The sequence below is a fragment of the Sinohyriopsis cumingii genome, chromosome 13, assembly GCF_028554795.1.
Source record: "Sinohyriopsis cumingii isolate HCF-2022 chromosome 13, ASM2855479v2, whole genome shotgun sequence".
NCBI lineage: Eukaryota > Metazoa > Mollusca > Bivalvia > Unionida > Unionidae > Sinohyriopsis > Sinohyriopsis cumingii.
In genome coordinates, this window is record NC_142973.1 from 11,362,015 (window position 1) to 11,374,609 (window position 12,595).

The 12,595-nt window shown below is 35.5% G+C and overlaps 1 protein-coding gene across 9 annotated transcripts in view; it reads left to right on the plus strand.

Moving 5' to 3' along the window:
- LOC149784942 (dihydropyrimidinase-like) overlaps positions 1 to 12,595 on the plus strand; it is a 200,116-nt gene that overhangs the window by 130,269 nt on the left and 57,252 nt on the right. For 6 of the 9 annotated variants that reach the window (XM_089978580.1, XM_089978579.1, XM_089978581.1 and 3 more), the window contains one exon: positions 11,395 to 11,489. In XM_089978580.1, the coding sequence (XP_089834706.1) occupies positions 11,395 to 11,489 (95 nt within the window). The other 3 variants (XM_089978582.1, XM_089978583.1, XM_089978588.1) reach the window with 3 other exon arrangements.

Sequence of the window (12,595 nt, forward strand, 5' to 3'; positions counted from 1 at the left end):
GTAGAGCATCAGTCCGTTCAAGGGACTCTTCTTTACTTCAAGAGCAAGATAATGAGAGTATGGCTTTAGTACTTTAATGATAGCCTCCTTTTGGTCAGTCTTTAACTAACCCTTTTTGTCTGACATGAAGTATTCACTGAAAGTCTTTTGGTGTCTAGTCTGGTCTAAATGAAACTGGTGCAAGTCTCACATCCAGTATGGCCAATGCAATAACCGTCTTGAAAATATTTTATTTGCTATTTCTCTTAGTTGACTAATTATATCAACAATATGCTTTCACCAGAGCCCCAACACTCTAGCAAATGGTTCTAAGCGGTTTTTCCAGATGGATCACACCACTGCAGGGAAGGGGTCTGAAGAACATACATTTCAATCTGTGTTTGCCAATTTATTAGATAATCTATCATATTACTGCATACATGATCCTCACAAGAGATCAAGAATAGAAAAAAATATTCTGAGATTCTGCTTTACATCAGACAGTTTTTAAAGGAAAGAGAAGATAACTCAGTGGCATGAAGAGGATGTGTCAAGGCCATCAACTAGCTATAAATGTAAACAGGATGTGGTTTGATATTTAAGCAATAGTTGTTGATGAAAATGGCAATATCATTGGTATAGACTGCCTGACAGTTCTTTCCGGAGTTTTCCAGGGTTTTTCCTCCACCATTAATACTGGCCACCATGTATAGCCTATCATTTGCTGAAAAATGGCGTTAAACCCCACAACAACAACAACAACTGCCTGACAGACTAGGCCTGGAAGGCAGTCCTTACCAAGTTCTCAGGGCATCCCATATCCATTGATAATGCCCACCTTATGTGTAACTATTGTTTATTTTGCATGGAGCAGTCTTTTCCTTCATTCACTCAGCATGTCCCGTAGCACAATGTGTGACACAATATCTTCTGATATTGACAAGCCTATATCTAACAAGGATGAGTCACTGTAATAAAATTATGCCAGTATTCCATGGAATAGTTAACACAATTTATGATCAGCCTGCAATCAATAGGACAGAGTTTTACATTTCTCATATGCAGTAATACTATAGAGGATCCAGCAGCATGGTGGCATGGTTTGGAAATCCAAGAAAATCATTGACCTACGGCAATTACTGATTCCCCCAATATAAGCCCATGTTTGATGAGAACCCTGTAGCAGTGGCACATACAGAATTGTGTGCACACCACTTAAATCCAAGAAAATAAATCATATATATAAAATTTTGGCAAATGTATATTGAAGAAAGTGGGTTTTTTCTTTTAATTATCATTCAATACCCCACTTTCTAAATGATGTGTGACAAGTCTGCAAGGGGATATCATCAGAGAAAGACAATAATGCGCTTTTTCAAGCCTGCTTGGGATAAAACAGAAGAATACTGTAATGGGGCTTAGGCAAGCCTGCTTGGGATAAAACAGAAGAATACTGTAATGGGGCTTAGGCAAGATTGCTGGGGTTATCATTGAGCCTGCTGTGGTTATCATGGGAGAAATACTGTAATGGGGCTTAAGTGAGCCTGATGGGGATATGGGAGAAATATGATTGGTTGAGAAGTGGTTTAGGTATTGGACTTAGAAGTTTGCATCAGTAGTGTCCCACATTTCATGGTTCCAGTGCCATTATTACATTATTTCCTTTTGGCCAAATATGTTCATGTCCCTTTCATAGTGGTTTGTAGTTTCCAGCACCTCTGTAATTTCTCAATACCAACGTGCTGCATGAAAAATGTGTACATCTCAGTAAATCTTTTTAAATATTTTCATTCCTTTGGTGGAATTTTATCAGATTATCTTAATGCATCTCAATAATTTTAGGAATGTACTGGTATAACAGATAATATAAGGCAGGAAGATATTTGCTAAAACAGATAAATGTATTATATAATCTTCATGGCCTAGTATTTATCAGATAATATTCACACTTACTGGTATTCACACTCTTAACAACTGATATTAACTGCTTGCATCTGTTGTGAGTTGCTGCTTTTTGCAGACAGGATGGGTTATTTTTTGTACTACTAGTGTTAGCTGAATATGGTGAATTATAGTTTCATGCAGTTTGTAATGCTGTCTGCAGTTGCATTTGTGGTCCAGAAAGAAAATCATGTCATTGGTGTTGACAAGGAGACAAGCATTAGGCTACATACAGGAAGAATGTAATTAAATAACAAAAACCTAGGGCTAATGTACAGTTCTGACTCAGGAGCGATGTAAGACTAAAGTCCATAAATCAGTTATGTGTGTCTTAGTTGAGCAAAATTCAGACGTGAATATCATGGATAAAATTTGTTGGCAGTTTTAAAACTCTCATTATAGAAACTTTTGGACTTAACTGATTGCATTTTAATGTGAGATTCTTCTGACTTTTTCATCAACAAGATGTAATCCAACACTGGATGAAAATTCACATTTCAACAAATTGTAAACTTTTTTACCAGGAAGAAGGATTTAGAATGCATGGTTGCAGATATATCGGTCTACATGTACAGTATAACAGAACTGCAGTTTATTCAGTAAATGATACACAATGATGTAGGCTTCAGGTCTGAACTTATGCAAAAAAAAATCCGTGAGTGAGAATTGATATGACTGGATTATATGTACATGTTTGGTAGAGAAGCATCCAATCTTATACAAGATGTCCTCACTTGAAACGGAGAAAGTGTTACAGAATGTTGTGTCCCCACGTCACAGATGTGAAACCTGGAACTGCCTGTGTAAGGAACATAGAGTAAGGAAAATAATAATGAGCTAAAGTGAATTCATGTGCAGCTTTTATAATCACAGAAGAGTGGCTGATTTGCATGGAGTAGTAAGGCTTGCTTTGGTATGTCCCTTTACTTTTCTACAGAATCTTGATCAGTAAATCCTACCCCCAAAAATATAAAATGATTATTTTGGTTTTTTTAAGAAAAAGAAGCAAGAGTTTTCAAGGGATGAGATCATGGTTTCAAAATTGAAACTAAGTAAACCTACCCATGCATGTGTGTGTTATCAGCATGTCTTGACATGCAAGTTTTAAAACCCATCATGCATTTCTCAAAGAAAGTAATTATAGAACAATGAGATTTTATTAGGTTGGTATATAGATGTTCACAGTGTCTAAAATTTGCCTCACGGGTGGGGCTAGGGTATTGGTTGCCAGATAATTCAGTCTCCAGTGCTTTGCTATATTGATTATTTGGTTTGAGGACTGATTTATTGGACTAGGTCAGACATGGCCATTCTTTATTATGTATCAGTAAAGAACCAATGCTTGTATTAGACAAGTGCCAGCATGCTGTAGGTTTTAGGGATAGAGCTCATGTACCATCATTCAGTATGCATCAGTCAATATGAGACGTCTATACGCTTAGATAAGATACATTACCCTCGAACCTTTAGCTGTGAATTTACATGCATTAAATTAAAGCACAGGCACAGCCAGGACTTGCTGAGACCAAATATGCAATTAAAATTACTTGGAAGTCATGGCAGTTAGAGATAAAATATTGAAGCCATAACTTCTCATATTGATGTGGTGTATTTCAATGCATTTAGAGCTTTGAGAATCATATGACACTTGATATGTGAGTAATTATATAGGGCCATGCTGTTTTAGAAATCTGATTAAAATCACCAATGTGTACTGAAGATCTGACAGCAACCACTTGGGATTCATTTTCTGGTGACTTATGTTATTACCATAATTGTTAATTTTCTTAACCAATCAGATGAAGTCTTATATCTTCACATTTGGGAGACTGAGCATTGTGGCTGAAGAGCATCAATATGTGTTGAACGATTTGATTCACTTTCAGATATTTAGAAACTGGCATTTCCACTGGCCGATTTGAAGGTCAGCAGAACATAACCCCTAAGTAGATGTTTCAGATCTTAACGTAGAACAGTGGAGCATTGATGTTACTCAGATTGGCTCTTTTTGGATAGCTAAATTTGAAATTTGATACTTTCAAACTTTCATCTGATACTTTTTAATAGTGATCCTTATTCTAGCTATGTTTGATTCATTTGTATATTACTCTTTGTAACAGTAAAGTAAATAAATATTTCATGCACTTTTTAATGCCCACCAAATTGTGGAGCATATATTATCACAACACCTGTTATATGTTTCATTTCTGGACAACTTAGTTTTACAGCATCTACTTTTACTAACCTTGTGGATGGATTGCACTTCAGAGTAAGGAAGAAGCCTATTGAATTGGGGTTAAAAGGTCAAAGGTCAAGGTCACTGACAAAGAATAAATAATGATTCTGCAGAATAACCTTAGTTGTATATGACAGACCTGGAGGAAGATTTGACCTGGACCAAGCAAAACAGGTTACTCAAATTGCTTGAAAAAGATATAATCATTGATGTAGGTGTGCTGTTACATAATGAGCCATTTCAACAAAAATGGCAAATTTGTATTGTCATTGATGATTGCTTTATTTTATATACAATTTCTATACTTTTACAGCAGGAAATGGTACATCTTTCATTGTAGTTTTAGATTTTGTGGCCATGATTTTGAGTCTTCTGTCAGGAAGTAATGTTATAACACAAGAAGTGTTAAGTGGTAGCTATGTATTGCCCATTGTTGTATTCTCCCAAACATATTAAAGGCATTACCATCATTATACATATCCTTCTAGCACTGATGGTTAGTGGTATTATAAATGCTATTAATAGCTTAATCTTATATTTAAAGTGTGGTTTTCATACTTACCGTATATACGTTTGCATAAGTTGGGTCCAACTGGAAACATAGACCCTGAATTGTCATGAGCATGTTGTTTGTTCTAATGAGTACTTCCTACAGACTGCATAGATGCGCATGTGCTGGCACAGTATGCAATGGTAGATCAGGATTTGTGAAGCTTGCAGTTGGGCCTGACTTGTACATGAGTATCTGTGGTACTACTTTTTGGCATAGATACAGTATGCCATATGAAACTTGCCCCCTGGGCTTGAACTCCTGCCTATATTAGTGGCTGAGAAGAAGTTGGTTTGCTACTTCCCAGACAGCTAAACATTTGGGAATATTATTTGGAATATTGTGCCTTGTTAATACATCACTGGAAGAATTTACATCGATATCACTGATATGGTAAATTTTGCTCTTTAATTATTTTCATTCTGTTTAAAGTTGCTAGTACAAACTGTTTGTTGTAGTTTAAGTTCATTGTTATTTAAACATTACTGTGAATAATTCACTTGGCAGATGCCAGTTTTTATGGAATTTATGGTAAATTGCTAAAAACTCATTGATGTACCATTTCTGTCATAGCCTTAGAAAATGAAATATTTTTCAAAACCATAACATAAAAGTAAATTAATTGGCAATAAACTCTGGATTATATTTATAAACTTTATGATAATGGGGCATTGAAATGTAATGGCTTTTTTGCAAAAAGCAAAAACTAAAGCAGCACTTTGAAATATTCTATTAAAGATTAAAAAAAATAAACTTTTAGAATTTGCAGACATATTATATCAGTGCCAAAAAAGAAATCATTATAGTTTAGGTGGTTTTTTTTGCAGACGGGACAAGAGTGGATTTAGAATAGGTGAATAATTCATATTATCCATGTTCTGTTAAATACACACCATGCTCAGAGAGGCATGTAATGCATCAATTATTTTAAAGTATGTAACCCATTCTGTTGGATTTTGCAAGTTTAGTTGTTTACATTAGTTCTTGTGTAGACAACAAACAAATCATCAAGTTGATTTTAATCAGTTCTTACTTTCTGTAATATATACCGGCATGTAGGTATTATACTTAGCTCAAGGGGATGACCCCCTTTGACCTTGTAAATGTTTATTGAATGCTGTTGTAACCTTCCCTTTTAAAGAAACAATTTTTAATATTTTACCTTTTATCATTATGTTTAAGATTATTGACACAGAGTGAGTCCTAAATTACTCACATCAAGCCTCATGGGTAGATAATTGAAAAACTTTTGTCACCTGTACAAATAGATCTAGGAACTTATAAGTTTGGGTATTTTATAGTACAATTGTCAAGGACACTTGCTGTCTCGACATTTATCTTGTTATAACAGGCTTTGATTGAACAGTTTAACCTGTTCATTCATGACTGTTAGAATTTTCAAGGGTAAATGATCAGATAAACAGATAATGTGGAGCATAGTTTGTAAGGTAAATCAGGCAGAAAAACTATCGTGTGTGTTATTTTCTCCTTTAAAATGGAAATGATTGGAATTGTTTAATCCTTATTTTCCCACTTGGAAATCAGTTTAAACTGTTTTAGTCCAATCATTTAAAAGAATATCACCTGTTCAAATGTTTTTTTTCCTGTCCCATATTTTACTGGTACTGCAGACATCTTAGCAATATGACTGATTTTTTTTTTTTTTTTGCTACATTAAAAATCCAAAACATACACACACACAGACACAGACACACACAAAATATTAAGAAACATTTTTGTGTTTGCCTTGTTTACAGGTAGATACACAGAGTTCAATTTGAAGACAATACCCAGGTAGAGCTCGTTCCACTGGATAGTATACTAGTACTTGATAGTGAAATTAAATTTATTTATATCTCACGTTTGATAGTGAAATTAAATTTAATTATATCCCACATCTATAGAGGTGTGGGTCTGTGGTAATCTTCATGTTAATCCATCTTTCCTTTTGGTACTTTGTAGTAGTAGTAATAATAATAATAATAATAGTAATAATAACCTTATTTAAAGAGGGTAACACAATTGGCTAAGAACTAATCTACCTTGAGGCCCTCATACAAAGGAATTTATTTAAGCTGCATCTCTGAAGCCACTGGATATATTGGGTTTGGAAGAAGGAAATAGAGTGGGCATTTCTAATCTCAACTGGAATACTATTCCAGACGAGTTCCAGAGTATTGGAAACATTTTTAAATAACTCTTTATTTGGTTTGAGAATTTTATACTGTTGGTAGACATGAATCGCAGGTGGGGAGTATTACCAGGTAGCCTATACTGGAATAGTGATTGTAAATATTCAGGAGCACTATTATGAGATATCCTGTACATTAATTTGGCTTTTCTCAAACAGATTCGGTCTTTAATAGGTAATATTTTTAACCTACCAGCTAAACTTTCCCTGCTTTCTTTCTGGATTCATATTAGCCCAAATGCTCTTTTTTGATTGTGCCAGCTTTGCTGTTTTTATCATTTGAATTACCCCATACTGTACTACAGTAGTCCAAATAGGGTTGTATGTAACTGTTATAAAATAGTTTTCTGTGCCTTTCAGGGAGAAAATGTCTTATCCTACTGAGAAGCCATAAACTTGAATTGACTTTTTTATTGATATGTTTGATATGTTCAGTCCATGATAGGTTATTATCTACCAGAACACCAAGTAGTCTATCATGACAGACCATTTGCAGATTTGTATCCTTCCATGCCAGACATAGTTCATCACTATCAAGATTTGTCCTTCTTTGCCGTGTTGAGATAAGTAATATTTTAGTTTTAGCAGTATTTACCACCATGCCATTACATGTGCACCAGCTTTCCAGTTTGTTTAGTGCATTCTGTAAAGAAATTTCGAGCTCATGCTTTGTGTTTTGGATGTCTGACAATGTTGTGTCATCTGCATAGAGATCTGAAGATGATATTGAGTCTCTTAGTAAAAGTGGTAGGTCATTAATAAATAAAATGAGTAGTAATGGACCTAGAATTGAGCCTTGTGGTACTCCATATCTAATTGTTTCAGGTTCAGACAGAACATTATTTATGTAAACATGTTGTGTTCTCTCATTTAAGTACGAAGTAAACCATCTAATTGTTCTTTCACCACACTGGTAGATTTTCAGTTTCTTCAAAAGGATTTCATGATCCACCATGTCAAAAGCTTTCCTGAAATCTACAAATACAGTTCCTATTATTCTACTATTCTAGTGCAACTAGTCCGACAGTTTTTGAATAATTACCAAAATATGGTAAATATTATGGTCATCACCTGAAGATGTGCATATAGAAGAAATCACTTGCTTCTGCAATTTTTGTTAGAGGTATTGCCCATTATAGCTTGTATCTTACTGTAGTGTATGGTGCAATCTTGTTAGCACAACTAGTCTTTCAGTTTTTGATGCATTGTCGTGGAACTTGGTAATATTATGGTCATGATCTGAAGACGTGTATTGACAAATCACTTTGCTCCTGCAATATATGTCTGAATTATTGCCCTTTTTTATCTTGTAGCTTAACACCATACATATATGTTTTATCAGACTGGTCCAGTAGTTTTTGATGGATTATCATGCTTTATCAGACTAGTCCAGCAGTTTTTGATGGATTATCATGTTTTATCAGACTGGTTCAGCAGTTTTTGATGGATTATCATGAAACTAAGTAAATATTATAGTCATCACTGGAAGATGCACATTTTAACAAATCACTTTGCTACTGCAGTTTTTGTTGGAGTTTTTGCCCTTTTTTGTTTTGTAGCCTAATGCAGTTTATATTATCTCATTATAGCTCTCTACCAGTAGTTGGCAGTTTTTCTTGCATTTTTTAATGGATTGCTTGAAACTCAATGCATGCATGTATTATGGTCATTTTCATAGCTCAGCTTTAGACTCAGTCCCAAGTTTTTTGTTGAGCCTGCATTTGGCTGATACAAGATAGATATCAGGGCTCAAATTTAACTTTTTTAAAATACTTGCATTTCTTCACAAGTAGAGGTGAAATTAGTTTGCAGAATCCAATTTCTACTGGCAGTGCTTTTCAAGAGTTACTATTATTTACTATAATACAGGAATTTTGGAATAAGTAGGAATTACTTTTCTTTCAATTTCTGTTGGCATGTTTTTTAAAATATTATTGTGAATTTTTACAAAAAATACATTATGAGCTGAAGTGCTTGCATCTTTGCTAGCCAGCTGTCTCCATGTTGGGATGGGGACCCTAATAGTGAGGATGGATTGGTCTGAAGCGATAGTTTTGTGATACATCTGCATACAGTGTATTTCAGATAATTCCTGATACATGTACATACAGTGTATTTCAGATCATTCCTGATACATGTACATACAGTGTATTTCAGATTATTCCTGATACATGTACATACAGTGTATTTCAGATCATTCCTGACACATGAACATACAGTGTATTTCAGATTATTCCTGATACATGTACATACCATGTATTTCAGATCATTCCTGATACATGTACATACCATGTATTTCAGATGATTCCTGATACATGTACATACCATGTATTTCAGATCATTCCTGATACATGTACATACCATGTATTTCAGATCATTCCTGACACATGAACATGCAGTGTATTTCAGATCATTCCTGATACATGTACATACCATGTATTTCAGATCATTCCTGATACATGTACATACCATGTATTTCAGATCATTCCTGATACATGTACATACCATGTATTTCAGATCATTCCTGATACATGTACATACCATGTATTTCAGATCATTCCTGATACATGTACATACAATGCATTTCAGATGATTCCTGATACATGTACATACCATGTATTTCAGATCATTCCTGATTCATGTACATACAGTGTATTTCAGATCATACCCGATACATGTACATAGTGTATTTCCAATTGTACTTAAATGAAGTTAATATCTCAGAAATATTTCCATCTCTGTGAATAAAATGGTTGGGTGCAAAAGAGGTATCCTGCTTCCCTTTGAAAACATAATGTTTGCGTCGTAGTCCAGTATTTACGCCTACACACCTCGTCCCATGGTACAGGAATCGATGCCTAAATAAACTTTTTTACATTTTGCTAGAATGCATGTGTAAATCACTTTAGCTATCATACATATTTGTGGACTATGACTTCAGTTGGATGAAAGAGATAGACTGCATTAAAGCTTTATCAGACAATCTGTTAACTTAAAATACCAATAAATGCTTAATAACGTAGTTCAGCATTTGACAGGTCAGACACTTTTTAAGCATTTAAAATGCTTCATCTCTAATATCTCAAACTGTTACAAGTACAAGGACAAAGATTACATAGGGGAACATTCAGTGTGTTTTAAACAGACAGATGCAGTCTTGACAATGAGTCTGTGTAAATGTGGGCTAATGTATGGTCACCCAATTTATAAAAGTAAATGATGCATTTCAGACTGTATGTATTAGGTCAGAACACGACTGGAGGTTTACCAATACAGAGCAAATTCACTCTGCATTTATTCATTTCTAGGACCAGTCTCAGTGGAGTGCTGCGGCTGTGCATACTAATACAAATCTACTCTTTATCATCACATGATATTACCTGCCATGCAATAACATTGCCCAAGCACCACCACCCACCCACCCACCCCATTTTTTTTTTTTTTACATGGTATACAATACAGCTGAACTGCACCATGATTTATGTGCCTTGGGGCAAGTTAATATATGTAATCAGTGTTAAGAATCAATCCATTGAAAGATGTTTTTTCTTTCCTTTTGTAGCTTTTTAGTAATGTAAATTAGTGTGACTCAGCAATCTCATGTAACCCTTGTCATTGAGTAAAAAAAAAAGTGACCTTGATAATGCCAAGATCACATCCATTATAAATGAACTGGGAGGGTATGAGAGCTTTTCAGGGATGCTTCTGTAATAAAACAGCCTGTCAAAACTGCAGTTAAGTAAACTCAGTCATATTTTCAGCCTTGCATGAAATTGTTATAAAAATCTTAGATGAAATTAATGTACTGTGAAAGAATAAAACCTTTGCTGGAAAAGGATGCCACATCAACTTCACTTTTGTAAAAAGTTGAAGAAGCATTTTTAATCTTGCAGAGGATATACAGGATATGAATACTGCTTGCTGGGAACAATAATACCTTATCATTCAATTTTCCTGACCACCTGCAGGGTTGCAAGTTAGGCCTACTGATTCACACTGCTAAGGTCATGGCTAATATTGTAGTTGTACACCTGCTTATATTCAAGTCAAACAACAAAAGTCCTGATGTAACATAGCATAATGCACCTACAGGTCAGTGTCTATTTTGCTTGTTTTACTGATTACTCTTAACAAACTCCACAGACCCAGATCTGCTGACACATGTGATGGCAGATAAGGGTCTGTGTTGTTTGCTGTTGGACTCCACTTATAACGGAGTATATATGGTAAATTGTGAAGCTACTAAGAGTGCAAGGCCCTCTTGGGACCAGATCCCACTCCCTGACTTATCAACAACTGTCAATCAACAACAACTTTCCAGTGATCTACTGACTGCTGACCTGGTAGACATATTAGTTAATTAGGGCATTTACTATGTACTAGAATTAGATAGAATTGTTAAGAAGTAGGAATTTTTTTAGATTTGTTGGATTTGATCTAATTACACATCAATTGTGGTGCAATTAAGTTTACCCAAATCATCATTTCTCCTTTCAGAGTGCTCAATCTCGTCTCTTCATCAAGGGTGGAAAAATTGTGAATGATGATCAGTCCTTTGATGCAGATATCTACATAGAGGATGGAGTCATCAAGTAAGTATTGCCCTGATTCTGTTTGATGACAAAATGGAAACCCATATATTTATACATACTGTATATACTACCTTATAAAATATAAGTAGTCAAACTGCAGACAGACAGTTTGCCCATCAAGGCTAATGAGGCATTGGAATTGAAGGTGCAGACACAAGTTATTATAGCATACTGATCTTTTTCCAACAGATGAACACATTGCGGAGAAGCCGTGCCAAGACATCCAGACATGCACTCTCGTTGTCCATGGCACTCTGCAAAGCTCCTTCATCTCCATATTGATGCTACCTTGGAGACGTCAGTGGTCTTTCAGAAGCTGTCATTAAGCAAAGGGTTATTCCTACAGTGGTCTTGCATGACTTAAGAGATCAACAACATCAGTCCCAGGCTGCGGTACCTGGCCTGGCTAAACCTGAGAAGAAACAACCCATCATCAAAATGTTCATGGCTTCCCATCCAAAATATTTGCAATAGGGCAAACAGGAGAACCAAAATCATTCCCACTTTCTAACTCCTTTCTGCACTGGAGGGGTCTGGGGAGGAAATGTATGGACACCACCCATTCCCAAAGGAGAGATGATCCTCACTATGGAGTCAAACTCCTCTGAAAATCTGAGTAGATGCCATAATTGAAGTTTTTTTCAGAGGCTAGGTAAGACCTCAGACATTGTGTGGGTCCTTGCCACAAAAAGGAAGATTTTTCGGTAGAGTTTCCAGAAACCTTCACCTCTTTCAAGGACACCCATTTTGTTCCACCAGTCCCAACTTAACATCTCTACAGGAAGAGGTGCACATCCTCCTCAGGAAGTGAAAGTAAAACAATACAAAGCTAGGGATTTTATACTTCTGATGTTAATTTCTCATAGAGGGGGAAAGTTTCAACTTGTCATGGAAAAGTATTTTCTTGCACGAGGAAAAGATATAGCCAATAAAATAGGTAACTACCGGTAAAATTGCACCCCCCCCTCCTGCCTCGCACTCTAAAAAAACCCGTTTTAATATCCTTGATATGCTGATGTATGTTTCTTCAGTGGTACTTACTTAATCATTATATTGGCACACCTTCACAGGTCCTCCCTATAGTTACATACCGGATGGACTGATCA